Raw genomic sequence first — 15702 nt, 5'->3', positions numbered from 1 at the left:
ATGCCGACCATGTTTTACGAGGCAAATCGAAGCCTGGGGGCCTTTTGGCTACAAATGGGATGTCAATGTTCTGCTTTGCTGACCACGCTTGTTGCCAGGCCTCAGTTAAACTGAAACCTGCATCTAAGGCTGTAATTGCCGTCCTAACCGGTGGCTTACGAGATTGCAGACGGCTCTGATTGGCATCTTGTATATCATGTATTATACAAGCCTCTCAAAATAAGCTTGAAATTCATCAATCGAGTTTGCATAGATATTTAAAAATTCCTTCTTAATCAAGGCTCTAAATTTATGACCTGTGGATGCTCTTAAAAGGGCTGGTAGTTTGTTGTACAATCGAATCCCAGCACTTTTAACTCCTCTCTCATATAATGTAGTGCGGTGCGTATCATCTCGCAACTGCTCTCTATGTCTAGTTCCATAATAATTGTGAAAAAGTGCACCAGTTTTAAATTTATCTTTGTTTTGATCAATAAAGCATATTGCTTCTAGGATATACAAACTTGGAAGAGGTAGAATTTTCATTTGTTTGAAGTATGGTCTACAGCTTGAACGAATCGACTCTCCAACCATTACTCGTATTGCCCACTTCTGGATTCGGAATATGTCAATTGCTTGGCTCGAGTTCCCCCAAAATATGATCCCATAGGCCAGAAGGGAATGAAACATTGCAAAATATACAACTTTGAAAGTTCTAGGGTCCAACAATGCTTTAAGATTTCTAAATACAAATACTACAGAACTCAACTTACTTTTCAAAGATTCTATATGAGGTCTCCCGGAAATTTCGGAATCTAACATTACTCCTAGAACTTTAATGTTGTTTACAGGCTCCACACTGCCTTCTTCTATCTCCAAGTTTGCTTTTCTAGCTGCTCTGAATGGTATTTGTTTGGTTTTTTCACGATTTAATATCAGCCACCTCTCTCATTTTTCAAACGCATTTCTGCACTCAGATTCCATTTTTTGCTGACTGTTACTCTTTAATAAAATGCTAACATCATCGGCGTATAGCACACAGTGTGCAGATTCTCGATATGAAGGTAAATCATTAATGTATATAAGAAAGAGTAATGGACCAAGAACTGCTCCTTGAGGGACCCCACTCCTTGTATTCATCCATTCTGAATTATAGACGTAAGGGGATGACTGAATTTCGACTTGCTGATATCTGTCACAGAGGTAAGAGTCAAACCATCTGAGAACTACATCCTGCAAACCATATAATTGCAACTTACGAGACAAGATCTCTCCATCAACAAGATCAAAAGCTTTGGAGAGGTCAGCTACCAATCCACATGCCTTGGATCTACCATCCACAATGTAAGAACCTCATCCATGAATGAAACATCAATGGGACACCAATTGTCCGAGCGAGTCGCAGGACATAGTTATTATTGCGCTCATTACACTATGGTCGCCAGCCAAGACACAGGATTCTGGCTGCCGGCTTGCTTTAAACACGGACGGACCGCTGGTTACTCTCTGGTGACTTAATCTGGTAATCTAAAGTGATGCGGGTTTAAAACTTCAAATTCAAATTGACCGAAACGTTTTTCTAAGCTGTAACAGTAGTGTAGTGCGAATTGCACAAGATGGCCTTTTTTAATAGCTCAATATATTCAAGAATTAAATTAAATTACTCTTAGGCTCAACTCACACTTACGCGACTCAGGTCGAGAAGAGACTCGACTCCATTCGAGAGCATGTGTTTTCAAATGGTGACGTCGCGGAGACTAGAATCGACTGGTCTGAGTGTCACCATTTGGAAACACATGCTCTCGACTAGAGTCGAGTCTCTTCTCGACCTGAGTCACGTGTGAGTAGAGCCTAAGGTGCAATTCCTTAGCGACGACTCGTGCCATCGCGGCTATAACAAATAACCTATTCATTAGATTCGATGATTTATTGGATATAAATCGTAAAAGCATGCACGTTCATACGTAGATACACGTAAAAGCAAACGTTCATTCAACATACAATTGATAGGTTATGTGCTCTAGCCTCGGTGGCTCAAACCACGCGGCTCGCTGAGAAATAACACCTCTAGTTTGAAATTATTCAGCTTGTGTATAAAACTAAAAATTTCCACAAAATACTAAAAAAAAACTTTCTACTATTTTCAGAGAAGTCAACTAATCTCCTTACCTTCTAATTCCTTCATAGAAGGATGTTCTAACATTCATAATAAACTGAAAGAACGGATGATTTGGATGATGAAGAAAAACTTTCGTCAATATTAAGACTCTTTTATTTATTGCAATTAGCATACAGGTGACTCTATTAGGGAAAGGATTGCAGGTGTGCTATTTTTTATAGCAATCAAAAAATACAAATAACGGTTTCTAGAAGTGATCATAAATCTAGTTAAAAAACTATGATAAAAGCGATTTCTGATTTGCAGTGACATAGTAATGAGTAAGTTGTCATTTCATTAGTTGTATAATAGTGATGTATCCCATCAACTATTTACAAAATTACGCTAATGCGATGATTTCATAACATGAAAACTAAGTAAAGAGATCAATGATGAACAACATAGAGTACTTCACACAAGCTTCAATAACCTCACGACGCAAAGTAATCTCAAGTTTCATTCCAAATGGAGTGAGCCTCACTGTCGACAGGGCCTTTAAAAAAGGTTGAGTTGTACATTAAAACTTAATTTTTAAAAATATCAGCTCAAGCAGAGCTATAACAAAATAATAAATATTTTTTCAGTTATATCATATACATAAACACTATCTATTCTTTAAAAATATATGTGTAAAATAATTATACATAGACTAATCTAAATTAGAGAATAATTAAAATCTACAGTACCTATTGAAAGCTATCCATTATGCAACTTTCATTGATATTCATTTCCATAATATAAAGTGGTGGCACCAATACCATTAGTGCAAATAGCTACAAGTTTTGAAATTAGAAATAAAGCAGTAGAATGATAAATTGGCTCTCATTTGTTCCATCATGTAAATTTATTTCTTTATTGTATTCGCTTGAATTGGTTAAAACGATTAAAAACTAAAAATAAACTTAAAAATGAAAATTAAAAAAATTTAAAATCTTAATACAATGTGAAAATTAATCATTGCCGTTTTATTTAACGTTTTGCCCTTAGCTCAAATTGAGTTGGAACAAACCATCTACCACTCACTTTCCTAGAAGGACATAAGTAGTATCATTAAGAGATGCATTCACCATTCGATGAATCTTAAAAGATCATGTTTAAAAATCATTTTTAAGGATGATAAAATAAATATTTCAATAAAGAAAACAATGAGTATTTTTAAAGAGGTATGAATCAAATATCAGCTGGGATTTATAATATCAAATAAGTATAATTAACTGTAAATCGATTAAAAGTAATGAAGGAGATTTTAAAACAGTGGAGAGAATGTGATTTATTGCAGCATTGGAGATTGAATATTGTAATTGTTTATTTATAGATTTATTTTCTTTATTTGATACTTTTAACCAATTAATTTAATTAATTATTAAATAAATATCAATTATTATTTATTTAATTTTAGGACTTATTAACTGAATAATAATAATAATAAGCTATTTCAAATGTTTGTAAGTGTAGTTAGTTGGCAACATAATATAGTTAAGCTAATTGATTGGCTATCACTGTATCGATCATAGGTTCAATTGGCATTCCGTGTGGCGGCAGCACTCCTCACCTGGAACAGCATTGCCAAAAAATGCTACTTCTTCACAATTGAACTTTTAAGAACTATCATTCTCAGTTTGCTCAATAATATCTTCAATTATAAATCATGATTGATGTTACATGACTAATATCTTTTTTATTGATTATTGAAAACAAAAATACAATGATAATAGTCTATTTTCTTCCAAACTAATGTCAAAGAAGAATTTAGCTTTGAAAACTTGTCATTCCAATTGAAAGTTTCAGCTATCCATACCATGGAATATTATATATTTATTAGAATAAAATTGTTCAAATGAAATTAATAATTATCATTGAGGAGTCATGATGCCATGATTAATTAATATTAACTAAAAGACAGGTTACATAATACAATAAAAATATGTAAAAATGCATTTTCAATATCGTGTGCAGCACAAATCAGGAACACCGAGTAATAGAACATCAAGAGATATTTTTACGTTTTCGTGAACTCGTAATCGAGAAACAGAAAGAAGAACAACATTACAAACAGTTGTAAATAAAACTATATCTGTATTAAAGGAGATGCCAAGAATGGAAAATAATGTATCTTCTATTTTCAGTATCTTAACCTTCTTCTTTCTTCACTGCATGTTGGATTCTTCCAAATAAAATAAAACATATTCTGGAAGGTGAAAGCCCTGTGAACAAAAACATTCTATTAATACAGTATCTCATCAGTATTGAAGCTGAATCATTAATGCTGGGTTGCACCAAACAATCCGGTTTCAATGATATGCTAAGTAGGTAGTGATGCTAATGAGTAATTTAGTAATATAGTAATAAGCTGACCCCTGAAAAGCATTGGATCGGATAGCATGGAATCCAGATATTAAAGTCGAAGTTGAAATCTAGAAGGAAAACGTTTGAAAATGAAATTAATCTAAAAAAATGAAAAACAGATATTGATATTCAAAACAGTGGTTTTAAAATAGCAGTCTCCGATCATTGGATCAATAACAACGAATAATGAACATGAATAGTAGATAGATACCTATCTACGAACGTCAGAGAAATAATAATTGAAGGTAAACGTACGAGGTGAAAAGATGGAAAATTTAGAGTGATCACAAGTTCATTCCAGAGACAATAATAAAATCCTGCTGAATAAATGAAAACGCACTCAAATAGCAACCCCGAGAATTTCATGTTTTCTTAATATCTTAGGAAACCCATGTTTAAACCTGATGAAAATAAGTCAAAACTTCTAAAATTAACAATTTTAGTTGCTTAATTGAACAACACAGATTTTTCCTCAAGGTTTTTACGATTCCACATTCAACTTAAATTTGGCTCTTTAAATCTGACTTGCGGACTGAACATTATGAATTTAGCCAATTTAGGGATGGTCATAAAACGGTCACAAATGTAGGTCACTAAAAGAGTAAGATCTCGAGGTACGTTAAGAGTTGTATTTTATACAAGTATATTATGTGGACTTCTACGAAGTGCATGCCAAATCACACACATTTTTTTTACTTAGAATGTTGAGAATAGTGTGAGATTTATGCGCGTGAGTGTATTAAATTCTGGTCATATATTTTGTAATTCATGCTAATTCTTATACTGTACTTGAATAGAAATCTAAACGAAGCTTGAAAGAAGAAGAATGTTGATTGAGCAACTAACCTAAACTGTGAATCTACTCTTTGCCGGTCTTCTTGGCACAGAGCCGATCAACAAAGATGTCGGCCATTTTGCGATTGACCGCCTGGCAGGCCGGTCGCTTGGCTGGCGTCACTTCCTCGTTCTCATCCAGAAGCCTCTTCCCAATTTTCCTGTTGCACTCCACCTGGATCATTGTGTTGATTGCGCGCAGGTCCTGAAACACCACACACTTACGACAAATGTCAAATGCAAAGCGTACAGCAATTTCAACAGGATCTGGCACATGATAACTAATTGAACGAGCGTTAGCGAGTTCTCACTTCTGACTTATTAAAGGCCAAAGTCGTTGTCCGTCTGTCAATAACTTTAGAAAGAATTGATCGATCAGCTTCAAATTTTTAACACGTATTCTTCGAATTTTTTTAGGGAAATTCCTTAGACAACAAAATTTACTCACTCCTTCGTCTTTATTCAGGATATGAAAATAGGGGATCAGAAGTTTGAACACTAGCGCTTCCGTGTAGAAAGTGGAGATCAGATGATAGATGCAGAGCGCCTTATTTTGAATTTAAAAATAATCTTATTTTGAATGAATTTGTTTGAAATTTTTTTGACATGAGCACGACCACTAGCACTTCCATGGAAAAGATATAAACTTATTTTGGAGAGAATATTGCCACCAGAGATCGCGTAAGTTGATTCTTCAGCCCAAGGTCTTTAAATGCAGGTCATGACACGATCCCGTGATGCATTGCAAAATCGCAATTTTGTGGGGTTGTAGTTCACCAATTTTCAAATTTATCAGCTGTTATCATTATAGAGTAAACAACATAATGGTGTTATTTATAATATTTTCCAAGGGACATTACTTGGCTTTCAATAGTAAAATAAATTCTTCCGACAGAATAATAATATTTAGATTCCAACTAGGAACTGAATTGTTGATTTTTAGATTTAATTGATTGGAAACTTTCAACTCTTTTTGAGGTTAGCCTCTTGTCCCAATGCCTTATGAATGATAACATGTTACAAGAATAAGAACAATTTTTAATAGGCTAATAAATTATTGAACTATTTTGTTATTGAAATTTATTATTAAAAAATCGAAAACTTGAATTTACATATTATCTGAACCAGAATATTGTTTTTAAAATGCAAAATGCATGATTTTGTAACGAGCAAATTGAATTAGATTGGATTTTGAAATGTACCGCCATAAAAACCGCACAAAATGGCCGCTCCATAAGGAACACGGGTGTCTTGACCTGGTTTATAACATTTAAAGTGCATAAGAAAAAATTGTTATGATTTATTCTTTAGTCAGCTGAAGAATTCATTGCATGCAATTACTACAGTCATTCAGCTGAGGCTATTTGAGAGCTATCACACGCGCTGACACATAATGATTTCAGCTGGTTAATATACAACATAATTTACAACTTATATCAAAATGGGGTTTTCGCCATCTATTTTCGTCGTAATTCAAGTATTTGAAAGTGATCATTAACAGGCAGTTCGTAAAGGAAAAAAACATTGAAGAGTATTCATTTTCTCTTGAAGCGACAGAGTAATATTTGGAGATTAATTGTACATTTTAATTAGGATCCCCAATGAAACCAACTGTCAAATTATTCTTGTAAGAGAAATATTCAGCTGTTTTCATAATTTTCATCAATTCTGTTTAATTAGAGGTTGCGAGTCTCAAAGATTAACGTTCATGAGCGAGTTATCCAACCCAGGGGGTCACTAATATTATATTCATTATACAGAGAGGCGGCCCAAAAGCCACAACTAATCATATAGCTTCAGGTTACTATCATATAGCTATAGGAAATATTTGGCACATGATGAATGAGAATATTATATTCATTATTATACAGAGTGGCCCAGAAGCCACTACCCATCATACTCTGCTTAGGTTACAAAGCTGCATAAAGGTTTATTTGAATATGAAACAGGAAAAGTGAATATCTGAAAACTCAACTCTTAAACTTTTCCATAAATTATATTGCAGAAATTTTCTGATCAAGAGTTAGCTACCTATAGTAGACTTTTCAGAACTTTAGATAACAACTTCCAAATTCCAACTTGTGCAGTAAAACTGCACATTATTTGTTAGCGGAGGATTAATATTATTCTATTAATCTACTATTTTTTCATGATTCTACTATCTTTAATTGAGCTTTCAATATTCTTCAGAACTATATTTTTCCAAATTTAACAATCTACTTATACTATGTATTTTTGTCGATACAAAATGAAATTTGACCAGTGATACATACTCTGCTGTGGATCCGGTTGCCTCAGAACTCCGGTTGCCTCGAAACTTTATTTCAGTAATTTGAGGACAAATCAAATTCATGTTTAAAAAACCCCAAATCATCAATTCAAATGAGATCAAAAGAAGTATGTGTCGTGTCTACTTGATTGGAGACAGTAATGATGAGTAATAATAATGAGATGAGGCAGTAATAATGAGAGAGACTGACCTTGGCGGGACTCCGGCTGAAGCAGTAGCTGAGAGATCGGATGGGGGTGTTGGGGGAGGGTGGGACGGACTCTGAGGTGGCCAGCGGTCGGATGTAGACTGAGTGCTTCTCGGAGACGCGGCGTCGCGGCGACATCGGCGTCGACTTTCCAACCAGCAGCGGCGACAGCGTCAACTCTTCACTCTGCAATTCACATTATATTCGTTGATTCATTTATGGTAAAGATAACATAAACTCAACATCACAAAAAAAATTTTACATTGTTTCTCTCATTATGTTAGAAGTTTGAGAATTTTTAAATATGATGTAGTATTATAATTATACTTAGTATGGTGAGTGATGTTATGGTATTTCTCCATAATGGAACTATCATTTCATCAACTAATTGATAAAACGTTTTACTTATAAAGTTAATAGCTGTAAAAGTCACTCATAATTAATCGATGAATTCATAACAATATTCTATTCATTTATTAATCACCTCGTTCTGTTTGCAATTTCCTCACTAGAAGAGTATTCCATTAAATTCTCACCCACAATTATTTTTACAGGACTAAAAATTCTAAATACAGGAGTTTGTTTAGATTGTCTTAGCCATTTACTATCGTTTTACTCGTGATAATTTATTCATTTATTTATGAATTTTTTCTTCGCCTTCCTAATTTTTTTTCTCAACCCTCTTTCCTCGTGTCTACCTTTTCTCAACCCTCTTTCCTCGTGTCTACCTATTTCATTTGAAAACTCCGCTATTATTTGAAAAATATGTATTATTGATAATGTTCATTTCCCTTTTTTCATCTTTTCCACCTGAGCTTCCGTTCTTAATTTTCTCTCATCACTTAATACACTGTATTTTAATTGTATACCGGCACCTAACTCATAATTCATTATAACTTAGTTTAATAAATGATTCTTATTGCACAGTATTTAAATCTACCTTAGCATTGTTATGTTGATATTTTCTTTTTCATCACGTTTTAGTGTTTGCTATAGGTCTTATCAGACCTGGTAACGTAAGATGTATTCGAATAAATATTAAATAATATCATAATGAATAAACACAAAGAAATGTTGTTAGCCACTTGTTGAACATTATCAATCTGATAATTAGGAAAAGTGATACTGTTATGATATGAATTGTCTTAATAATATTAAAAAGTGGTTGACATTTTTTTGTTTATTTATTAAATATGTGATACTTTTCATGTTGGATGACACAAAGGGCTGTATCCAGATACGATTCTAATTTGAATTCAGTAAGTAAGCTTCAGTAGTCGGCGATGAAGTTCTTGCTCAAGCCCCATTCATGAACCCTAAAGTATTTTCCGGGAGTTTTTCTTTGCATGAAGATTGACAATGGTTTTCCATTAAAATAATATTAATTGATTGATGTTTTTTCAGCTGAATACAATTTATAGTTTCTTGACAATGACTGTTTTTCATAACAATAATCAATTGATTGATGTTTTCAGCTGAATACAATAGGACGTAAGTATTATTATTTGCTCACACTTCAAGGATCTTTTAATTGGATAGGTTAGTAAAAAAGCGAAAGGAAACATACTGACAAACTAAAAACACAAAACAGTCATGCAAGCGGGTGGTTGTGGTGTCGTGAATGTATGGCTTCTGATTGGTCTGTATGACCCAAGATTTTTTAAAATTTAGAAACTAATAATGCATTTTTTAGAATCAATCAACATAATAATAATTATCCTGTAGGTGAAAAGTATGCAACAGAATAATATCTCAACAGTTTTTAACTAAAAACTGAAGGGTTATTACAGTAATATATAACATGATCGTAGTTGAATTATTTTACGTAAAATACAAAATGAAATATTTATTTAACTTTGTTAATACTATACTTACTCGACCCTTTTGGTTGAAACGCAGAACAAAGGGTTGTACACTTCTTACATAGACAGTGTTGTAGAACTTAATGAGATCTCCTCTGGTTTCTTTCTGCTGTGGGATCTCGTTATTTTCCTCCTCCTTTTGGGCTTCATCTGAAAAGGAATAGAACATTGACAAAATATTAAATATGTTAAAATGAATTTTATTATTGCTTACATGAGCTTTTTGCTTGTGCGTGGGTTATGAATTTGATGAGATGATCAAACGTCCATGCCATGGGCGGGATTCGAACCCACGAACCAGGCGGTGCTAGCAGACCGATGTTTGTAACGCTCCTTACCAATAAACCAACCCGGCCGACAAATCAAATTCACTGCTACCGCTCAACTGTGTCTTATAATATTTAATAGGAGGTTGTGAAACAATGATCTTCGTATTTGAATTATCCATGCAAGTTAATACAAGAATTAATTAAGGATTAAGCCTTGATTTATCAAACAATTATTATACAAGTATGTGTGTGTGTGTGTTTTTCTTTAATCAGTCTGTTTTTCAATTCCTATTCACGGTTCTGGTCCTTTTCTTAATAGTACTGATTTGCATAGTAGTTTGCAATAGTAGCATAACAGAAAATAACAGTTTATAATGATGGGAGTATGGGAATATACACAATAGCACATAAAATAAAAACTTATTTGACATATTTTTCTATTGAGATATGATGATTATTGTTGTCATGTATTCTCTTATGTTGAAGTAAACAATAAAATTTCAATTTTAATCTGATTCAAGATAAGATACCATTACTAAAGAAACCAAAAAACAAATAGTACATTCTATGATATGCTAGTAAAATATCTATCATTTGGTAATTGACAAAAATAAGCAAAGATAAAGGGTGATGATCCACGCTATAATGAGATCCACGTTACTAAGTCAGCACTTGATTAACAGGAGTTTGCTATCCTTCTGTCTGCAGACAAAGCAGGTGGCTCTATCCTTTTCTAGTTCTACACTGTTGCCAAATCGTTTTTATAATGAGCTACCAGAATATTTAATCTTAATTACAGAAACATTTTAACAAATAATGAAAAGATAAATTTTCTTGGTGAATATAAAATATTCACGAGTCAACCATCAATATTATATCAAATATACCAGGATGACTAGAATCACAGCTATCTACTACAGAAGGCAGTGGAAACAGAGAAGTGATAACGTTGCGTTCTTGTCAATTTCACTGACTTTATAATGCCAATCTTACAATAGTTGATTATCGAGCAAATAGGAGAGATTCGAACTGACCTTTCTTGAGGGACAATGTATAGGCGTTCGTTTTGCTGGCATCGCTTGTGAGCAACACATTGCGATAGACGTTGGAATTGCACTGTGGCTGGAGGCGATAGCATTTCATCACTTCAGTAAACGTTCTATCTGGTCCCACAACCTGAAATGTTTGTTCTATTATTATCAAGTGGTAGAAGTTTTCAATTAAAAAAACAAATAACATCCTCAAGTTATCCAAGTTTCAAATAGTTTCAATTACAAATGAAATTCAATATCATGTGAATCAAAGCGGTAAGAGACAATTTTATTAAGGGTATTTACATCTATTCCAGCTATCTTAAATTTAATAGTATTAAAGCTACAGTATTGAATTTTCAGAATGAATAATTTTTGTTGTAATAAAATAGATTTGAAATAATCCATTGAAGGTATTCTGGGGCTACTTCAGTCATAAAGTTTCACAAAGTTTGTAATATAAATTCATTTTACATCGCTGTACTGATATTACACATTTTTAAATACTCATTCAATCAACAGAAAATGTTAAAAAATCGTAATACGTAGAAGGTTTGGTAATAATTGAAATATCCTAAAAATAGTATGTTTGTGTTGGTGATAGGCGTTGTGTTCACCAATTCGATGAAAATCAATAGGGTTAAAAACGAGAAACCTTATGACTGTCATACCTTGCAAATGACATAAACTGAGCACATTATGATCTGGTCGAGATGTCTGTCAATCATCAGATGAATGTTTTCAACAATTGAATGCTCAAAGCACGTCCATATCTTTCTGCGTTGTTCAGTGTCCATTAGATTCAATTGATTGCACAGCTCATGCATACGAACCGACGCCAAATGGTAGAACTGAAACAGACGACAATATTTTTATTTATACATTGTTACATACAATATCACAACTATGAATGATTGGGAAAGGAACGACAGGCTTAAAGCCCAAAACTATTCCTTTCCCAAATTTAGATAGAAATTGTTCAAAAATAGGTTATGTTTACACTTCATGATTTTTGTACAATTTTAAGTCCAAAATATTTATAAACTAGGAATTTAGAATTTAGAAAAGTTGAAAACCAAATTCAATAAGAATACTTCACTAAATCACCACTGATAACTGAAAAATACTGTATTAATAGTTAAAAAAATTTGAAAAGAAACTCAAACTTACTTCTAAAACAGCAATATTTCAAACTTCTGTGAGGAAAATAAGAAAAGAGAAGAGAACTGATTAAAAAATCATATTCTATATTCTTAATAATAATAAGACTCCGTTCAAATATAATAATATCAATTATTAACATCACTCAACAGTAACATTATTTACTAACGAGCAGGTTTAAACCATGTTCCCCATGGGTCAGCGAAAAACACAAATAAATAACTTATCGTCGAAAATACTTATATTACTTGGAAGAACAGTATAGTTTGTATTATAGTCAAACTATATTAATCAAAGTTCAAAATTAAAATTATAATCCTATCCACTTCCTTGAAATCTACAAAATGAATATAATACACGGAAAATTAATTGGACAAACAAAAAATATGATAATTTATCAGTATTTTGTCATAATTACATGAATAATCTTCATTGCAGTTAAAAATTAATTGTAGAAAAATATTGACTCAGGTTGGGATGTAACCGGAAACCTACAGTTCCATAGACTCGTATTTTGGCATGGCACCATCAATGTATTGGGAGAAAAGGCAATTTATAGGACTCTTTTTCACATAGACTATGTAGTTGAAAAAAAATGAATAAATTAAATAAATTAATTAAAATTAAGGTTTAATAAGATCAACCATCCTCGGTAAATCTTTCGAACTTTGTGCGAAATGTTAAATTAATCAGTTCGGTAGTTCAAATCTGATGATACGTCGTCAATCGTGTATTTTGTATCTCGTACATGCTTACTTCCAAAGCTTCTTTGTAAACAATATAGAAGATTGATGAAATATTCAACATTTAGAAGCAACATAAATCCATTAATAGAAGACAAATCACAGAACAATCAGAGACAAAACATATTAATTATAAAAAATGTTTAAATAGATGTTATCATTTATTAAAAGAAAATTATCCTCATTTTTAGTTCAACTCATTTCTGAAAATTCTTAAATCTTGGTGAATGAGGTGATTAAATTTATATTTGAATATTATTAGCTAACAAAAGGAAATCTTTGAATACCCAATACCCAATAGCCAATACCCAATAGTTAAGGTGGAAACATTGATAAAATTACTTACTTTTCTGAAGAACAGAGCCAACGAACCAGTTCGTTTTGGTTTATTTTCTTTCTGACTCACGGTTTTTTCACTACTTTCTGGTTTATCTGCACCTTCTGTTTTTTTACTTTGAATGCTCTTAGCTTGTATGATGAAGCTGCCCGAAGAACCACTGATTGTTATTGGTATATACTTTTTCACATCCTTTTCCTCTCCAGCTGCAACAAATTCAATCAGTATTTTTAAATTAGAGTAATTGTAGTTTTTTCATCCATTATTTCTTGATATGAGCATTATAATAGCCCTTCATAAACAATTTCAAGTCGCCTTATGACGACATATAAGTAGTCATTGATAAAAAATGGATAAATGAAGTATAATAATGATGGGATAATTCAAGAGTCAAAAGTATGTGTACCTATCCAAGGTCTATGTGAAGAATGTCATGCTTCATGGCTGTTCAAGATTTATATAAAATAAAACATAAATAGAAGAACGATTGAACATGTATTTTTGTACATGAGTAAAGAAAAGAGAAAGTGCAACAAATAAATTTTCTACTAATTGAACAAATTAAGTACTTATAAATTCAGGATATCTTTTTCAATACTTTGATATTTAATATCACAAAATAAATTATCAAATCATGTGGAAGCAAGAAAATATACTTCTAAACTTGTTTAAGAATAAGAAAAATACATACTATAGATTATCACTCAGAAGATGAATTTTTTGGAGAATCTACAATACTTTCCATAGTATTGTAAGAGTACTTATGAAACTTAAAACTTAGTTGACAATATTAACCAAGTGAAGAATATTCCAGTGACTCACAACTTTTTCAATTGCTTGGTAATAAGTACAGTAGTCCTACTTATTTAGACAGTCTTTATAATATAAAAGGCTAAGCCCCGACAGACTGAAATCACACCACAGCCCAAACTACTGAGTCTAAAAACTTGAAATTTTGCACAATTGTTTAAGGTAGCCTGAAAACATCCACTAAGAAAGGATTTTCAGAAATTTGCCCCCCTGAGGGAGCTGGGGCCCCCCAAAATTTTGTATTTTTTAACCGCTCATTATAAAGTGGACCTCACTATAGTCAAACGTGGCTGCCCTTGTCTAGAAACAATGCCTGGTGATGGAGTGGGCCACCGCCCGCTGGCTGACTGAGTTAGCTGGACGCTTGGCTGGCTGCGCGTCCTGGCTGCCTAGTTTAAAAGGGACCTTAGGTGATTATTTTCAATAAAAACTTTGGATTTTCGGTATCCATTCGTACAAAGATTGTGTTCATTTAGTAGTATTATATTTTATTTAAAAAACTAGCTGGCCCCGCGAACTTCGTACCGCCAAATAATTGATACATCTCATGGCAAACTTTAGCTGGATGCACACCTGAGGAGGTGCGATGCGGCATTTTGCATCCAGGTGCTTTTTGCTTATTGGTTTGAATGGAAGAACTCACACACACTGAATCGGGCATGACGTGGAACGGTGTGAAAAGATCAACACTTTGTATCACCAAGCCGCGTCTCCTCAGGTGTGGTTAGCCTCAGCTTAATCTGATGCACTATATTTTTATGAAAATTATCCAACAATCAGTATTCACATTTATATCTCAATATGGACTTCCTATATGCTTGATTAGTTGTGCAGCAGTTTGTATTTTTAGATATAGTTGAATGCAACTTGCTGGAAAATTGAATGGTATATCTCCTTGCTACTGCTTTTCCCGTGCATATTCTAAATTTACAGCATTTCGAGTTCTACCAAGACCCAAGTTTGGACGTCGTTCGTACCGCGGGATTATTATAACAATTAAATTTTTTTCAGTAGAAAGAAAATAGAAAAACAGATCTACCGACGGCTGTTGGATGACGCAATGATTATAACAGCTGATTTTTATTTTTGTGGGTGGCCAGCTCACAAATCTCCTCCCATAAGGATTACATGTAAACTTTGAAGGACCTTAGGGAAAAGTCCTGAAGTCGAATAATAAATTTGATAGGCCATAAACCTCCTCCTGAACATAACAAACACAACTAAAAAAAATCATCAAATTCGGTGCACACAAAAAAGTTATTAAATGTCCAAATTTGAGGCTCGATTTTTATTTATATGGATATATTCGGTGTCCATTTATGAGTGTTATTTTAGTAAATACGATTTTTTTAAATGGGGCCATCAATTAAATAGCCCAGTAAATAATACGATGAACCGTACCTGGAAGACTAACAGCGGTGACCTTGGATGAATTGTTTGGCAACTGCAGCAACGACTGGCCAGGTTTGATGGATTTGAGAACACTGTTGGCCTCAACTAGCCGCCACGGCCTCTTGCCAATGCTCATCGCCAATGGCGATTGGAATCTTTCCGAGACCGATGCAACTGGAGTTGATGCTTCTGTAAATAAAATTAAGAGTTTAGAATGAATCTTCAGATATTGCAAATATTAAGTACAATAATTGTATTTCATAATTTGAATTACGAGTTTTTTCTTGCTAAAAATATAGCAGA

At 33.2% G+C, this 15702-nt stretch overlaps 1 protein-coding gene across 1 annotated transcript in view; it reads right to left on the bottom strand.

Annotated features, from left to right (window-relative positions):
* Positions 1-2233: 2233 nt before the first annotated feature.
* Positions 2234-15702, bottom strand: part of LOC111044084 (retinoblastoma-like protein 1) — a 40330-nt gene continuing 26861 nt past the window's right edge. Inside the window, exons 12-19 of the mRNA XM_022329147.2 lie at positions 15409-15588; positions 13207-13403; positions 11628-11807; positions 10960-11101; positions 9670-9806; positions 7798-7980; positions 5330-5522; positions 2234-4341 (exon numbers count right to left, since the gene is read on the bottom strand). Of these exons, the coding sequence (XP_022184839.2) occupies positions 5343-5522; positions 7798-7980; positions 9670-9806; positions 10960-11101; positions 11628-11807; positions 13207-13403; positions 15409-15588 (1199 nt within the window). The 3' untranslated portion in view covers positions 2234-4341; positions 5330-5342. The remainder of the gene's footprint in view (positions 4342-5329; positions 5523-7797; positions 7981-9669; positions 9807-10959; positions 11102-11627; positions 11808-13206; positions 13404-15408; positions 15589-15702) is intronic.

Source organism: Nilaparvata lugens, chromosome 2 (assembly GCF_014356525.2).
Source record: "Nilaparvata lugens isolate BPH chromosome 2, ASM1435652v1, whole genome shotgun sequence".
NCBI lineage: Eukaryota > Metazoa > Arthropoda > Insecta > Hemiptera > Delphacidae > Nilaparvata > Nilaparvata lugens.
This window is presented reverse-complemented; position numbering and strand designations above follow the sequence as displayed.